Here is a 17,024-nt window from a genome sequence, read left to right as displayed (position 1 = left end):
AAAGGGTTAATTTAGACTTCATATCTTAAAATGCTATATACAGCTAACAATAAAAGGAAACTTAAACAGACAGCTAGTAGCACCAAGCTACCAGCTTTCCTGCTCCACTTTCTTCCGTGTATTGTAAGCCATATTAGTGTGTTGGAGTGTGTGTGTTTGACCAGGTGTGTATGTGTAATACTATCTAATAACTACACAGCAAACTAGAAGCTATACAAAGATCTAAATGACCCTAATGCAGTTTAATTACTCACATTATCATACTGCATCCAACTATGGATTTGATATATTTTATTTTCATATTTGTGAAAATAGGATATTTGTTTACAATGCTGTTTTGTAAAACGTTTTAGCATTCGTATCATCTGCTTGTATGTTATGAAGCACCAATACCCACTCGATATCAGTTTTAATCCCATGAATCTGTATTTATTAATTCCTCATTGCAGGAGATCTGTTTGTGAATCAGTTCTGGAAGTAGTCAGGAAATCAGAAAAGCTGATCCTGGATCAGCATCCCTTGTTCTCAGATGCTCCATGAGTGCCATGGCTACTCCAGGAAATTGTTGAACTGGTCCCTGTGAATCTGGGTGTTGTCATTAGGACGCCCAAGACCTTTGGATGGCTCTACACCAAAGCTTGGAGCTGCTGTCCCAGATATAGTTCCTGCAAAAATATTACAAATCTAAACACAGTACCACAATGTCATAAATGGGCCATTTGCAGAAAGTACCAAAACTACTCTTGGATTACTTTTGTAGTATTTTTCATTGACAAATATACATATGTAAAGAGCATCAGAATTGATGTGATATTACTCACGTCTAGAAGGGTTTGGGTTGTGATACCATCTGGGCTGCCACTGTCAACACAAGAGTAGACACAATGTATTCTATCAGAACAGAGGACTTCAGCATCGAGCGTGAACCAGATGTGTGTGGATCACGATGGCAGAAAGCTCTAGAAAGTTGTTCACGTCGTGTGAACATTTCTGAGGTACGTCTCAGAAACTAGATGTTGGAAACTTCTATCAGATATTACAACTGCTAAATTAAAATAAGTGACTACAATTTAAGTGTTGCCTGAGAGAGTGTGAGAACCTAATTTATAGTCACAATCTGGCCCCTCCCCCTTTCCCAGAATGCCTCACTGAGGAGCCATTGCTAATATGAGAAAAATGGTACAAGGCTCATTAAGGTGCATTGTGGGTGCAGGGCTAGCATCACACTGTCAGATGTATTTCAGAAACTACATGGTAGCAACTGTAATGTAATCACCACTACCCAGTGCTGGATTACACACACACACACAATCTGTGTTTAGGTCTCTCACTAACTCACCTCCTCGCTGGACTCCGAGCTGGAGCTTTGTGCCTGGCTGCATTTGAGGGAGATGATGTGAGTGCCTCTCTCAGTGACACGCGTTCGCATGTGGCAACCTGTGTCAGGCTGATGACACCAGCCCCCGAACAGAGGGAGGGGTTAGCAGTGATATAAAACAGGCAGGCATGAGCCTCTGAAAATATTAAGCAAGAGTTCAACAGTGCTCAAAAAATGAACCACTTTCATTTCATTCCCTCATGCAACGTCATGCTCCGAATGTTCAGCTGCTCAGAAGATGATTGGACAGCGTGTGCTGTAGCTGCACCGGCCTCCGGCGCACAACGCGTGGGTCCAACCCACCATGCCACAGCTGCAAGGTCCAAACCTTCACCATGTGAACTCAGCAACCTCTGTATCAACACTAAACCAGCCCTGCATCTCTTATAATGAAAAATATGTATTCTTCATTTTTACACTGATACTGATATGTATCTTTTCTGCACAGCAGCTAAATAAGATGTAAAAACTAAACACTCCAATATAATAAGTATGCAGGCAAATGCATATATATTCTAAACACTGCACCTTGATTGAAATACTTTAGTATTTCAAACATCACATTTATTCTGGTTATCAGATTTTGTGTACTGTAGTATATAAATACTCAGGCTGCAGAGACTGACACTGGATGAGCACTCATAATGCTGATCTGAGATCAGCCATGTGATTCTCTTACAATGACTCAGGTCTGAGTTAGAGATCTGTGTGCGAGTTCCTGAATCAGTGCTCACCACGAAAAAGGCCCTGCGGTAGGCACAGCTCTGAGGGTCCAGGCCGCTGCCCTTGACACAGTCCGTCTCCCTTATGCTGAACTTCAACATCAGATCATACGTGTTCATCCCAAGTGGAAGAACCTGAAGGAGGAGTGGCCGTGAAGAACCTGGTTAATGTGAGACAGTGCTGGCTCATGACCAATATGGATCCATTTGTCAGCTGACGTAATGAAACGTGCTGGTGTTTGTACAAGCCAGTGAAAATGCAGAATTCTGTTTACTCTGGCAAAATGTTCGCTGATGCACAAAAAATGTGGAATATATATCAGAATATATATCTGATGCTATTTTATGCTGATCATATTGGGGCAAAATGTAGACTAGCGGTGAAATAACCAGAAACGAAATGTTATGTGCTGCTTTTGTGAAATTATGTTTGTTAATGAGATGTATGTAGTAGTTGCGAATCACAGAGAGAAATAACCCAGTACAAGCAACTTGATCGAAATAACTTCACATCAGAATGCTTCGCTGAGAGCATATTGATTGGTAAACCTGAACTGAACATATTTATGGCCAACTGTTATAATAGCATCCACTCACTCTGGTGATGGAGGCTTTGAACACCCTGTAGAGGTACTGCTGGGCAAAGCCGGTGTTGATCTCATCCAGGGCCTTCTGCAGGGCTCCATCTGCCTTAGAAGCCACATCAAACAGGGGAAGACCTGCAAGGTCAGGGGTCAATGGTCAGGCTGGTTTGCAGTCAATGCCGCTGCTGAGTTTGCACAGTGGGTAATCCTGACTGAAGCTCCGTCTGGGGTTTTCAAACATTTCACTGATGCAGGATCTGCGGCCCCTAACTCATTACTGTACTCACAAGGTCAACATGAGTTAAGCCACGTACATTTACAGGTCCCTCCGCTGGGAATCAATCCACTCTGTGCTATTAGCAAATATACCTTACTTTACTGTCCTTTAAAGCATTAAATTCGACGTGCAAATAATGAACACGTTTGCAAGGATTAACAATGGCCTCAGTCACGTTTCACCATTCCATCTTTCCTCGTCTCGCACAGAACACCATTCCTGCAGAATGTTTCGGGTCCTGGTCCTTCAGCTGTGCAAGCAGAGTGCTTCTGCATTAGACTATGTACGTACTCTCAGTCCATACACATCAGGTCCAATAGGACACACAGTTCCTAGCACTTCTGTGTGTGTGTGTGTGTGTGTGTGTGCTCATCTCACCTGAGCCTCCCAGACACTGGAGCAGGAGCAGGAGCAGAACGCAGAACTTCATCCTGGTCAGTCACACCAGAGTGGCGTGCACAGCAGCCGCTGCCACCCTTAAACTCCCACAGTCCTCTGACCCTGGTTCAGTCCCCAATCACGTTCAGCCCTACCCCAGTTCCCCTAGCTGCTTCCCCCTGGAATGATCCATGTCGTAGGGGGGGCTCAGATTCTTGTTATTTATTTAAGTAATGTTTAGACTTAGTTTTTCAGCAGTTAAGTCTACAAAGAATCTGAACAGTGTGTAATTTCTTAAATCCACAAACGGGAGACCTCTTGTTCCTGCATCATAGATTTGTCCAGTCCAGGATAGAGGACTTGACCGAGGGGCCTAGGGTGTTTTGTGTAGATTGGAACCAGACCCTTCTTTGTTTTACTTGGCTTCTCTCTCTCTCCTGTCTAGACGACCTCTAGCACATCATGGATCCATGCTTCCTGGAACGTTCTTTCACTGTACCACTTTTGACGAGAACAGGTTTGGTTCTTTGTATCATTGGGAAAGAGTAATGTGTGTTTGGGAGACTGAATTTTAGACTTCAGAAACGAACCTGGCCACAGTGATCCAGGGCCAAGATATTACTGGCTGATGTAATAAAGGGAACCATTACTGTGTAGAAAAAAACAGCAATAAACTGTATTCCATCGTAACATCTTGACATTTTTAAAGGAGTATATAAAGCAAGATATAGTTTCTTTCATAAAACATGTCCAATACCAACAAAGTATTTTATAGTCATTTACAGATATTTTTTATAGATTGTTCTTGGTGGTTTTTAGCTTCCTCAATGTTATAGACGTTAGCCAAAATCATGTTTAATCAGATAATTTACTGTAATCATTCTCATAAATAAATAATCAAATAATCCTTTGAATGAAGGTACAGAATACCAAATCAACATCTTTCCTTTCATGACAAATACAGCCATCTCCCAACACTTTTTAGTATTTAAACGTTCAGCACACAGGAGTTTCATTCACTGGTAAGTATTCAGTATTCAGAAGACACAAACATGAAGAGGCTGCTCAGCAGCCTGATACAGACAGTGTTTGTGCACACTGCACTCAGGTCAGCCCTTCCCTGCTGCTTCAGTACAATGCCAGAGGCACTGGCAGAATTAAGTCTGATCTGAGACCAGCGCTGGGTAGGGTCAGTCGGTCTTAGATCAATTCAAGGTGGCAACTTAATAGTACCAAGATGAATGGTTCAATCTAAAAGATCAGATATATGAGCTCAGAGACTTTACTCAGGGTACCCGGAACTAAGCAGTTACTTTAGGCTGGGTGCAAGGCTATATTCATTTGAACCAATTATCTCCCAAAGCGATGTTTTGGTTTTTTATTTTGGCATTATGCTGCCAGTTTTGCTTTGTTATGTTTAACTACATTTCCCATGTTACGTCACAGTCCCGTAACCTACACCTATAACCAGAAAAAAAATTCCACAAGGATTTGTCAAAGCTATTCCAGATTGGAATGTTCTGCTGACGACACTCGGCCCGCTAACATGCCCTGCCTAAGCGTGACGTAGTGTCCCTACACCAAGTCGGTCATCATGCCAAATCGGGCTCGGAGACTCCCGGGCTCCCAGTTCTCAGGATTCCAGAGCCCTCATCAGCGGCTCGGCGGCTGCCAGGAAACAAGCCTCGAATTCAGAGTCGGAGAAGCGAGTGACAGACTGGCGTGCCCGCTGACGAATCTCCAGGCGGGCAGCGGGCGTCATGGCAAGGATGCGCTCCATGGCATCGGCGTAGCTGTCCTCGTCGTCGGCCAGGAAGCCCGTAGGACCGCCCTCGAACGGTGCCACGATGTCCAGCTTGGGTCCACCGGACTTGTGGGCGAGGATGACCGTTCCGGCAGCCATGCACTCAACCACACCTAAGAGAGATGAAACGGTGCACATGTTCAACCTTATACAGCCCTCAGTTGTAAGCCTGTCCCTTAAAAAATTGTTAATTACCCCTTGGGGGCCAAATAAAGTTGATTCAATTCACTTGTAAGAATAAGATCTCTAAACTTGGATAAGCATTGCACAAACCATCTACAGTGCGGCTAGCACTGCTATCATCATAGATATAATCAGATTCTAGTCTAGCATTCTGTCTTGGGCATCGTTTGGTCCCCAGTTATTTGCTCCTCAGGTTCTGAGCCATTATGGTTTCTCACCGATTCCAAAATGTTCGTTCCACATAGTGTGCAGGCCGACGGTAGCCTCCACCAGTTCCTTCTTCAGCTCCTCAAATGGAATGTTTAACTTGAACTCCACCCTGTCTGCCACGCCCAGCTCCTGGCACAGCCCTCGGAGCATCAGTACCCTGTCCTCGTCTTCCCGGTTTCGACATCCACCAATCAACACCAGCTTCACCGACTCCCTCCCGCCAGGCTCCACCCCCTTCCTGTCAAGAAGCTTCTGGAAGGCCCTGATCTGCAGTTGGTGGTCCTTCTCGGGGCGAAACTGTGCCACCGACACCACAGAGTGGCACCTCCTGCCTCCTTTCTCACCCTCCTCTTCCTCATCCAGAGGGACGTCCAGGAAGGCCTGGACGTCGCAGGGTGGGTAGACGACGCTGGTGCGGTTGGGGGCACGCCACAGAGCAAGGATGTGGCCCAGCGTCCAGGTGGAGTTGACCATGACCACATCACTGCAGGAGCCGGCGAGACCATAGAGCAAGGCGAAGGTGCAGTAATACACCACCTTAATGGCACTCAGCACGGGGCTGTGGCTGATGTAGTCAGCGTTGTTGAACCTGTAGCCCGGGGGCGGGCAACAGAACAGGAAATGACATCAGGGAACGGCATCATTAGTAAGACCACAACAATGGTAATGAGAATAAACTGTAAAGAAGGTATGGGTAAATGCATGTTAATCATATTAAATAAGTCCAGAACCAATGTATCAGAACTAAAATATATATACATAATAGAGATAACTGGAGTGCATTAGATACTTTCAATGTAGCACAATAACAGATCCAGTAAGATCATGTTCAGATTCTAAATGAGTAAAACTCAAAAATGTATGGGTTTATAGATGAAGTTAATCTTGGGTCATTAGTTCAAATTAATGGTTAATTAATTAATTAAATTTCACAATGTGATCATAGATATTGTTTAAGAAAAAAAAACATTTCAAGAGAATTTCAATACATTTCAAGAGAAGAGGTGCAAGCTCACAGGTCAAAGTATGGAGAGAAAAAACGTACAAAAAGTGCACAGATAAGACACTAAAATAAAAACAAATCCACATGGAAACCACAATGTTAAAGCTGGAAACGGATCCATATGTAAGTGGTATGGATTAGAGAGGTCAGATGTCCAATAAAGCACTTACAACCAAAAGTGGCAGTAGCACAATTTGTTCAAGCACACAGGCTACAACACAAACACTACACGAGCACACGCACACACACACACACACACACACGCACCCATATCCACGCGCGCACATAAACACAAACACACAAACACGTGCACACACACAAACACAAACGCACCTTTGAATCTGTTAAGGATATTTAAACATTTCAAAATTTTGTTTGAATTATGCTGCTATTTTCCAAATGCATCACTATTTAATAGTGATCATCAATGAGTTTGATGTATGGATGCAAATATAGAGCATTTGATTTTCATTAAAAGTTCTCATCTAGTTGCACCAAGTCATAAAAGTTGCCGTTTCATGTTCCAAACAATCACAGCTTACAACACAACTGCGACACAGAGACGGGTAACACACAGCCAATCACCAACCTGGGATTCCTCTCCCGAACCACGGACAGCATGTCGGTGCTGATGGTGGGGTAGTGCACGTAGCTGCCCACACGGCATCCGCCCAGGTAGCGGAACACGGGCAGCGTGAAGGCGTAGCCCATGGAGTCGACGTAGAGGTCCGGGGGGAAGGCAGTCAGGGCCTCCCAGGCCAGGAAGAGGGAACCTACGCTCTGGCCAATCAGGGTGAAGTGAGGGTACAGGCTGGCCTCCACTAGGAAGCGCTGTTTCAGGAACACAAAGCGAACGGGCCGCGGGAGCCGTACGCCGAAACGTCGCCGTGCACCATCCAGGATCTGCTCACCAGTCACATCCTGGTCACCCGTGTAGACCACAAAGTCCACATCCTGGTACCTGTAGGGGGGACGACACCACAAGGCCCAAAGACAACCGCCACCAATTCAACTGCTGTCATGGCGATGCAGTAATGGCTATTTAACAAAGCATGTGCTTGTGTTTTACCAATGATACGTGGTAGTTAATTGAACAGATAATGCAGATGTAATCAAATCGCAGTCTTTGAGATCGAGGCGTTACAAATTTCCCCAGTTTCTTCTACCTAGTCAGGTGTAGACGGCCAGTTAACTGTCTTCAGAGAAAAACCGTTGGATTCGCGTTCGATGGACAGAGCTGACCACATCTCTGGTGGCACGTAATCTCATAGGCCCGGTCTTGCAGTGGAGCTTGGATTTCAAACACCATAAGCATTTCTGCGCTCACCGTTGACATAACTGACACGTACCTGTTCTGCAGAGCTCTTATGGCGCACCACAGCACCCTCTCCCCTCCGCCCCCCGCGTTGCAGTAGGGGTGGAAGAACGCCGCGGCGGGACGTCCGTCTCGCGCTCTCCGTGCTTTCTTTTTCGCTTGGAGCCACGCGCGAACGCTCGCGATCAGCAGGAACAGCAGCCCCGTCAGCACGAGACACAGGTAGAGACATGGCAACACCAGCGACCACAGCAGTCTGAAACACACACACGTGGCAGTCTTTAGTCTTATTTCACGGCCCATGTTCGGCCATTAAAGTCTACCGATGAACGACTGCAATTTTTTTTTTTTTTGAGTCAACCATATACTATTCCAACTGACACCACGTTTTGACAAACAAGACCTGTGAAGGCAAATAATCCATCCTCCATTTATTTAATGGACTATTGTGTACACAGCGATCGCAATGGAAATGGTTTTGCCATGGTTTTTTTCGCAATGGAAACGATTTATTTTATAGATAAATAAATAAATAAACGGCGGTAATAAGCTTAACACCGCGGTATGCATTACATAACCGCGGTGTTGCGGTAATGCGGTTATCGTCACAGCCCCAAGTCTGGGTACGATCCGTACAGTACGTCATGTCCCACGTCCATTTACACCGCGAATGGTCCTAATTAACGTCCGATGTGAATCACGGGCGCGATAATGTGACGCAGTGCACGAGTCCCCGTTATCCTCTTCCTCTCCCATATGAAGATCAGAGGATGTGTATACAAACTATAACCTCGCGTACAAATAGAGGACTACATTCAGGATCCAGTTCAAGATTTTAACTTTAACATACAGAGCACTACACAACACAGCTCCTGTGTATGTCGCTGACCTGCTCCACCCCTACACTTCATCACGATTACTCAGGTCAAACAACCTGAGTTTACTGTCTGTGCCACGCTCATGTCTAAAGACTCGTGGAGACCGAGCATTTAAGGTGGTTGCTCCAAAACTGTGGAACACACTTTCTCCACATTTAAGATCAGCTGACACTGTAGATACTTTTAAAAAACAGCTAAAGACTTTCCTTTTTACGCAGGCGTTTAGTTAGTGGTGGAGGTTGCAGCCGTTGACCTTGTACACTGTATTTTATTTCTGTTCTATAGTGTGTGTTTTTGTGTCTTTGATTTATTTTATTTTTCCGTTGTAAAGCACTTTGTGGCTTGTGCCTGTGAAAAGTGCTATATAAATGTATTTTACTTTTACTTTTTATTTACATGATACGAATGACACATGCTTTTTCCACTGGTTCTTATACTATGCACAGTTTTCAGCTTAATATCTAAATAACACAGTGCACCTCATATAAATCCCTATGTGTAAATGGACTTGTATTTTTGTTGATAAGAGTGTGCGTTCCTCGTCATATTAACGTTTTTGTCCTAACTAGGTGACACCTGTCCAGAACCAGAATCTACATTATAGCGTGAGGCGGATTAACTTCATTAATTAGCTAGCTAGTTCAACCATCAACTACGGCAATGTAACTTTATTAGCCTTAATATCGCACTAAAGACTATTGTATACATATTAAGTCGATAGTTACCTGATTAAATCACACAAACATAAAAATGAGTGATCGCGACCAGACATCTTTGTAAAATATGACAACACCAGCTGGACTCGTTCACTGTTTCTGGTATACTTCCGGTTTACCTCCTTCTTCGCATCTTTTTTCCATCAGATCTACTTTAAATTGTTTATTACCGCCACCTGCTGAACAAGACAGGCAATTGACTTTAAAACGTTAAAATGTCCGCTAGAAATCATAATTTATAATGTTTGAAGATAAGTAGAGTATGACCTGTTTAACTTACAGTTTTTCTGTTTTTTTTTTCATGAGCGGAGATTAGATTCATATAGCGTTAAACCTGACTAATTAATAAACGATAAACATTTTTTATACATAGCATACTATAGTATTTTAGCATGTTAGTAATAAAGTATAATTATACACAACGATTTGAATGTTTTGAATATTTAAAATAAATATTTTACATAAAAATCTTTTTGTGGGGGAGGAACGAAAAAGTTTAACTTGTAAAGTCAACAGTTACTAATCAATACTGTTCGCTTTCTGGTCATTGCACAAGTATCCTCGGGTCCGCCGTCAGACCAGAAATGAGGCCTCTTACTTTTTTGGCTTTTGCGATATGTTTTCACTTAATTCTAGAAAGATGTCACTGCAAACCAGAACAGTAAGTACCGCTTTTCGCATTTTTTTGCTTCAACAAAAACATTAAAACAGAGACAACTGCGTGGCTATAATGAAGCGATTTCAGAATTGCCACTCAGAAAATTGTATTTATTGATGCAAAACAGAACTGTGCGTGTTTGCGAGACTTAACTCGGGCAAAGTTCAACGTGGGAAACGTACCGCAAAAGGATTTCATAGAATCCGGACCTATAAACTGCATATTTCAACATATCAACGTATTATTTGTTATTATGTAATAGACCCAAAAGACCAAAATATGAGAAAACCATGTTACGCTTTGTCCATCCCGTTCTTGCTGAAACAGTGACAGAGTCCTCTCCATCACAGCCGTCACGGAGCAGCACATGACCGCTCTTCGGGACATATCCAGCCACAATGAGGTACTGGTGTACATGTACACCACATGACCTTCTTTTTCTTTTCCCTGTGTATAAATATTAATGATGCTGAAGAATCCGTTTTGATCAGTGGTCATGTGACATGGTAAGACAAACAAAAACAAAGGGAGGGAAGTCTCAGAACAAGCCTTTAAGTTTTAGGTTTGAGTTCATATTAAGTCGTGGCACTTTTCGAAGCAGCTAGACAAAGCTAGTGGAAACAGATTTAGCGTACCACGGCTGGTTCTTTAAAACCTGTGATGTTTGAAAGTGGAAATCAGGCTGGTGTTGTGTACAGAGGATTCATGTGTGCTTGGATATGTTTGCCCTACGTATGATGTATCACTTCCTCATTGTTGAGGTTGTACTTTGTGCCAGACGGTGCTATGGCAACCAGCCGCTCCCAGTCTCATCAAGGCAAACGACCCTGTCCACCTGCACATACGACCAGGCAGTGTGACGCGTGTCACCGACCTGCTGCGCAAACATGGGCTCACCTACAGGTAACCCCGCCTCCAGGAAGCAAGACCTTGCCCAAAATGCTAATGTGGTTGATCTCATTTGCATTCTGCCGTTGGAAAATGAGATCTTTAATGTGCCATATTTGTCAATTTTCACCGCAATCGAAATTTGTCAAATTGTGCAATTAGAACACACACACACACACACACACACACACACACACACACACTAGTGATTACTAGGGGGCTGTGGATCACACATGCCCAGAGCGGTGGGCAGCTCTAGCCCGGCACCCGGGGAGCAGTTGGGGTTCGGTGCCTTGCTCAAGGGCACCTCAGTCATGGCCTCAGGCCTGGGAATTGAACCCACGACCCTCCGGTCACAAGACCAGTTCCCTACAATCAGGCCATGACTGCCCCAGCTGTTGTCCTATTCTCATTTGCATATTGTTAAATGATGCCACCACTAGCATTTGCTTACTGTGAACCATCCTAGCATATTTTGGGGGATATTCATTTAAACAAATAACCTCATACGAGAGTAACAGCATGGTTAAGGATCTGACTCGGATCCGAGCCATGATACATTTGTGAGTCTGCCGTGTGTAACGTAAGCAGCAGAAAGAAGAAATCATTTGTCTTTTACTCAGAGTGTTTAACTTTGAGAAGCTCCATACATGTGAAGCCCCTACCCCTTTCCCATGTGTCTGAACTGCTCAGGGAACTTTCTGGATAATTTTCCTCGCCAGTCAACACAAATGTGCTGTATTACTACTACTGTGAATAATTTTTAATTCTTTTGTAAATATTGGAACACTCTCCACCACTGAATAATATCCAGCCTGTACCAACTGTCCGTTAAGATTGCTGATCCAGGATCAGCTCTCCACTATAAGCAAATTTGCATTTATTTAGATCACAAATGGCCAAAAATGATCCTGGACCTGCATGTTCAGTGTGAGCTCTAATGTGCTTTTGGGCAGTGTTCTGCTGGAGAACACAGAGGAACTGATTGAGAAGCAGAGGAGAAATGAGAGCAGTGATCCTCGAAGCGGTGGCATGAACTATGAGAAATATCACTCTTTAGAAGAGGTAAGGCATCAAAACATGAAATATCCATGAACTGAAATAACCATGAACTGAAATAAGCACTTGGATATGCTCTTGGGTTGTTACTTTGTTTTTTTTTAACTGCTCTTTTGTTTTTTTTTTTGTTTTTTACCCAGATCTATTACTGGGTGAATAAAACAAGCCGAGATTATCCAGACATAGTGAAAGTCATTTTGATTGGGTCATCATTTGAGAAACGTCCACTTTACGTTCTGAAGGTAAAAACCACTTTCCTATACACATTTTTAAAAAATACCTAACCAAGTATCCTTGTCCTGATAGCTTGGTACAAACATTTGCATGGTTCTCGCAAGTAAAAGTTATTTACCTAAGCATTATTTATGTTAAAGTTAATACCATAAGTATCTTTATAATCTCCATTTTATTTTGCACTTTGCTTTGCACTGGGAAATATATATTTCAGATTTATAATTTGAAATATCAACTTCCCTGGAGCGTAAGGTCAAGTTTTCCAGTCGTTTACTGTCTGTTTGTTTGGGCTGTAGTTGTCAGGTAGGCGGCCAGCAGTGGAGAAAGCCATGTGGCTGGACTGTGGAATTCACGCCAGAGAGTGGATCTCTCCTGCCTTCTGCCTCTGGTTTGTCAGATATGTAAGAACCTGAGCCATTCAGCACCTCTCATTCAACAACATTGATTCAGCACCTCTCATTCAGCAACATTGATTCAGCACCCTTCATTCAGCACCCTTCATTCAGCACCCCTCATTCAGCACCCCTCATTCAGCACCCCTCATTCAGCACCCATCATTCAGCACCCATCATTCAGCACCCATCATTCAGCACCCCTCATTCAGCACCCATCATTCAGCACCCATCATTCAGCACCCATCATTCAGCACCCCTCATTCAGCACCCCTCATTCAGCACCCCTCATTCAGCACCCATCATTCAGCACCCATCATTCAGCACCCCTCATTCAGCACCCCTCATTCAGCACCCATCATTCAGCACCCATCATTCAGCACCCCTCATTCAGCACCCCTCATTCAGCACCCATCATTCAGCACCTCTCATTCAGCACCCCTCATTCAGCACCCCTCATTCAGCACCCCTCATTCAGCACCTCTCATTCAGCACCTCTCATTCAGCACCCCTCATTCAGCACCCTTCATTCAGCACCTCTCATTCAGCACCCATCATTCAGCACCTCTCATTCAGCACCCCTCATTCAGCACCCCTCATTCAGCACCCCTCATTCAGCACCCCTCATTCAGCACCCCTCATTCAGCACCCATCATTCAGCACCCCTCATTCAGCACCCCTCATTCAGCACCCCTCATTCAGCACATATTTACTGCTTAGTCTCACATGGAAAGAGGAGTGAAAACTTGATTTTAAAGGTGATATTTGGACACAAATCCTGCTTCAGTGATGAGGAAAGACATCCAAGAGAATATTCATATGTAAGTCAAAACACAACAATAATCAAAAGAAAACTTTTTTCTCAGGTTCTTACATTTTACAAACAATATACAGATGTCACAACTATACTGGATACAATGGACATTTATGTCTTACCCGTCATGAACCCAGATGGTTATGCCTATACATGGACCACAGTAAGACTTTCATTTCTTATGTAGTGAAGGAGGTGTTCGAGTTTAAACTGTTTCAGGAATATATAAATGTATTTAATGGAACAAAAAACTGTCTAGGAAATGTTAATGGCTGAAGAAACATACTGGGTTCCTTTTGGGATTTGCTCAGTCTGATGGTTCTTGGGTGTTACAATGAACTCAAAAGTGTGTAGATCACACTACATCATTACAGCTCCCTGTGCAGAAAACTGTTCAGGTTTTTAAAGGGACAATTTAAAAAATATTTTAAAAGAATAATGCCATATATTTAAATGGATTCATAAATTGTCAACTTATAAATCTATCTGGTTCTCACCCTTGCCTCTGCAAGAATTTTCTCATCCCAGGGAACCGAAAACTGTGTTTTGTAATATATTATTAGGTTAATCTTGGTCATGGACATATGCTGTACTTCTAGAAACTGTGTCCTCCTATCAGTGCAGTTGTAGTGACCAATAACTGACACATCTCCTTAAACAGAAATTCTATCTTCTGTTGTAAAATGGGCTGTCCTTATGTAAGCACCCTTCGTTTAGCATTAGTCCAATTCAGCATCATTCTCAGGTCAGCCTAGCTAGCATACTAGTGAAACATTTCTAGCAAGTAAAATATTAGCCAAATGTGCTAAGACTCTAATTTGCAAACAAACAAACAAACAAATGTTGATTTTAATGTTTACACAAATGGACCAAAACGGTATTGATTGTCAGTGAATCTACACAGACCTGATTTGTTTTAGATCATATAGTCTCACAGTGATGAACACAAATAAGGACATGTAGAATCACAAGCTAATTGTAGATGAACGCACAGGCATTAGATCAGGCTATGCTGACATAAACTACTGGAAGGTGGTATGTCAGATTATTTATTTTCATCATTCAAAGACTTGGCTATTTGTGTCTAAGCCTGTAGTTTACTATTCATCCTGATTTTAAACATAAAAACCCAACATGGTGTCAGCACCTGTGAGGTTTATATGGCCTCTGGACTCCAGGATCATTAACATAAGTATCCTCATTGGTAGTTCATACATGTACAGGGCTGTCAGTCAAGCTTCCTCATTAGAATATTGCGACCACGCCCAGACCCTTCTCACCCAGGACATGATGCCATTTGTCTGTTTCTAGTAAATAATATTAAAATAATATAAATATAATAACAGTTCTGTTATTATTTTAAATAATTGCTGAATGTTTACAGTTCTATTTATCATAAAACATATTGTAATACTTTATTTTCCCTGGGTCTTTAAACTGATGTCGTTGTTTTGTTGATATACAGCCCAAATATTCATGTTTAAGTATTCACTATTTAGTGAGTGAATATTTACGATTCAGCCAACGAATGTTATAGTTCATCATTTGGTCTCGTGTGGGCAGAACCGCATGTGGAGGAAGAACCGTTCTGTGATGGAGCACAGCCCGTGTGTGGGAGCTGACCTGAACAGGAACTTTGATGCCAAATGGTGCAGTAAGTGACAACACCTTGAAGGTCATAGTGACAACACCTTGAAGGTCATAGTGACAACACCTTGAAGGTCATAGTGACAACACCTTGAAGGTCATAGTGACAACACCTTGAAGGTCATAGTGAACCAGAGTAGTTTAGCAGATGTGGATGAAGAGACTTGTGACAGCCAACCCAGTGCATGAAACCAAGAAAGTGGCTTATAAAGGAAACACTATACAAACTTGATTAATTGTACATTGAACTGTAAGATGAGCAATGGAAACATTGTGGTAGTTTGTTTTTTGGTTTTTTTTTTTAGCTGTTTGAATTCTCTGGTCTAACAATTCTCGTCAATGTAAATTTAGGCACTTGGGCAGGGCTGAGTACCAACCATTCAAAGACAAACCATCATAAAATTACCAATGGCTCTCTTCTCAAACCACCATAAAAGGGCAACCATGTCTTTAGCCTGAAAGTCCTGACTGACCATTGTTTCCCTTTGAAGCGGAAGGTGCCTCCAGCGACCCCTGCTCTGAGATCTACTGCGGCCGGCACCCAGAGTCGGAGCCGGAGGTGGAAGCCGTGGCCAAGTTCCTCCGCTCACACAAAGACTCCGTCAGGCTCTACATTTCCATCCACTCGTATTCCCAGATGCTGCTCTTCCCTTACTCCTGCACCCGTGAGCAGGCGAAAAACCACGGTGAACTGGTGAGCGCCCTTTTTACACACTGCTCTACAATCCCCCTTGCCACATCATCTAAGCTTAAACGTCTCCTGAGAACTGGCAGTGCTGGTCTCAGGTCAGTGATACACAGACTCTTCCATCAAGGCACTATGTTACCAGAGAACAGAGGTCATCTTTACTATGTACTGTAAGCCTAATTATGTTGATGGCTTATGCTGTAATTTTGCATATACAAATAAACAGGTATTCAGTGTAGATGGCAGGCTTTTACTACTAACGTAATGAAGGAAGAGAGACCCTATTTTAATCTTCGCTCTGTGTGTGTGTGTGTGTGTGTGTGTGTGTGTGTGTGTGTGTGTCTGTGACAGCTTGCACTTGTACAAGAGGTGGCCGCGAAAATACGTCAGGCTTACAAAAATCATTATCGGTTCGGTGCCGGAGCAGAGACGATATGTAAGTTTGTCCTCCCTCTCACACTCATGTGCCATTCCTCAGCGCACAGCAACAAGTCACGCTGCATATCACAGTACTCCACGTTTAGCTGCTGTCTGGTCTCCACATGCAACACGCACCACATGTCTGCTCATGTTCATTGGCATGTGCACAAGGTTCCTGTGACATAGGCGGACGCAGGGTCCTCTGATTGTGTCTCCTGGTCTCACCAGATCTAGCTCCCGGCGGTTCTGATGACTGGGCCTACAATCTGGGCATCAAGTACTCATTCACGTTTGAGCTTCAAGACCGCGGCCGGTACGGCTTCCTCCTCCCCCCGGCCTCCATCCCGAGCGCGTGCAATGACGCGCTTCTTGCGGTCAAGATCATAGCTCTGCGTGTGCTGCAGAAGATCCAGTGAGTTGCTGCGTTTATGGATAAAACCATCACACCAGCGTTTCGCATGTATGTGTCTCCTGCATGTGATGTGTGACTTTAAATTTGCACAAACATAAAGATTCCCATAATAACTGTAGTTCTTCTGAGGTGTTTTCTATTGGTCTCTATACTACAGATGAAAAATAAATAAAATTAAAAATAAAAAAAAATAAATAAAAGATTTAAACCAATATATAGGCTACAGGTGTCTGCAGTTATTTGTATGTGTGTGTGTGTTTAAATAAACTTTTATTTCACACTTTAATGCGACATACTTTTTAGGTTCACTAAAATATCTAAACATTTAAATGTTTGTTCATCTTTAATCAAAGGCCAAAACTAG

The 17,024-nt window shown here is 43.2% G+C and overlaps 3 protein-coding genes across 4 annotated transcripts; 1 reads left to right on the top strand and 2 right to left on the bottom strand.

Annotated features, from left to right (window-relative positions):
- Window positions 1–69: 69 nt before the first annotated feature.
- Window positions 70–4,054, bottom strand: spp2 (secreted phosphoprotein 2). The gene is made up of 6 exons (XM_076991854.1): window positions 3,340–4,054; window positions 2,698–2,819; window positions 2,113–2,235; window positions 1,340–1,447; window positions 822–861; window positions 70–665 (listed from the first exon to the last, which is right to left on the bottom strand). Exons 1-6 carry the CDS (start codon window positions 3,389–3,391, stop codon window positions 550–552), a joined length of 561 nt encoding a protein of 186 aa, XP_076847969.1. The 5' UTR covers window positions 3,392–4,054; the 3' UTR covers window positions 70–549.
- A 134-nt stretch (window positions 4,055–4,188) lies between these two features.
- Window positions 4,189–9,609, bottom strand: alg11 (ALG11 alpha-1,2-mannosyltransferase). The gene is made up of 5 exons (XM_076991851.1): window positions 9,458–9,609; window positions 7,889–8,110; window positions 7,129–7,500; window positions 5,545–6,125; window positions 4,189–5,256 (listed from the first exon to the last, which is right to left on the bottom strand). Exons 1-5 carry the CDS (start codon window positions 9,502–9,504, stop codon window positions 4,973–4,975), a joined length of 1,506 nt encoding a protein of 501 aa, XP_076847966.1. The 5' UTR covers window positions 9,505–9,609; the 3' UTR covers window positions 4,189–4,972.
- A 135-nt stretch (window positions 9,610–9,744) lies between these two features.
- On the top strand, window positions 9,745–16,866 carry cpb2 (carboxypeptidase B2 (plasma)). Of its 2 annotated transcripts, XM_076991852.1 has the most exons (11): window positions 9,745–10,109; window positions 10,434–10,509; window positions 10,885–11,009; window positions 11,951–12,059; window positions 12,194–12,295; window positions 12,584–12,688; window positions 13,546–13,656; window positions 15,057–15,147; window positions 15,632–15,834; window positions 16,180–16,264; window positions 16,477–16,866. In XM_076991852.1, exons 1-11 carry the CDS (start codon window positions 10,033–10,035, stop codon window positions 16,662–16,664), a joined length of 1,272 nt encoding a protein of 423 aa, XP_076847967.1. In that variant the 5' UTR covers window positions 9,745–10,032; the 3' UTR covers window positions 16,665–16,866. The 2 variants fall into 2 exon arrangements, with proteins under 2 accessions (XP_076847967.1, XP_076847968.1); XM_076991853.1 differs by lacking the exon at window positions 13,546–13,656 and having other exon boundaries at window positions 9,747–10,109.
- The last annotated feature ends 158 nt before the right edge of the window (window positions 16,867–17,024 follow it).

This window comes from Brachyhypopomus gauderio, unplaced genomic scaffold, assembly GCF_052324685.1.
Source record: "Brachyhypopomus gauderio isolate BG-103 unplaced genomic scaffold, BGAUD_0.2 sc86, whole genome shotgun sequence".
Classification (NCBI taxonomy): Eukaryota; Metazoa; Chordata; class Actinopteri; order Gymnotiformes; family Hypopomidae; genus Brachyhypopomus; species Brachyhypopomus gauderio.
This window is presented reverse-complemented; position numbering and strand designations above follow the sequence as displayed.

Bases quoted from the DNA above. Each gene is read 5' to 3' on its own strand.
- cpb2 (XM_076991852.1), top strand. From the start codon at position 10,033: ATGAGGCCTCTTACTTTTTTGGCTTTTGCGATATGTTTTCACTTAATT. The intron at 10,510-10,884 runs GTACTGGTGTAC...ACTTTGTGCCAG, and splicing joins ACATATCCAGCCACAATGAG to ACGGTGCTATGGCAACCAGC. The intron at 12,296-12,583 runs GTAAAAACCACT...TTTGGGCTGTAG, and splicing joins GTCCACTTTACGTTCTGAAG to TTGTCAGGTAGGCGGCCAGC.
- alg11 (XM_076991851.1), bottom strand. From the start codon at position 9,504: ATGTCTGGTCGCGATCACTCATTTTTATGTTTGTGTGATTTAATCAG. The intron at 7,501-7,888 runs GTACGTGTCAGT...TCCCCCCTACAG, and splicing joins ATAAGAGCTCTGCAGAACAG to GTACCAGGATGTGGACTTTG. The intron at 5,257-5,544 runs GTGAGAAACCAT...CATCTCTCTTAG, and splicing joins GAACGAACATTTTGGAATCG to GTGTGGTTGAGTGCATGGCT.
- spp2 (XM_076991854.1), bottom strand. From the start codon at position 3,391: ATGAAGTTCTGCGTTCTGCTCCTGCTCCTGCTCCAGTGTCTGGGAGGC. The intron at 2,820-3,339 runs GTGAGATGAGCA...CTGACCTTGCAG, and splicing joins CCAGTGTCTGGGAGGCTCAG to GTCTTCCCCTGTTTGATGTG. The intron at 666-821 runs GTGAGTAATATC...ATATTTTTGCAG, and splicing joins CAACCCAAACCCTTCTAGAC to GAACTATATCTGGGACAGCA.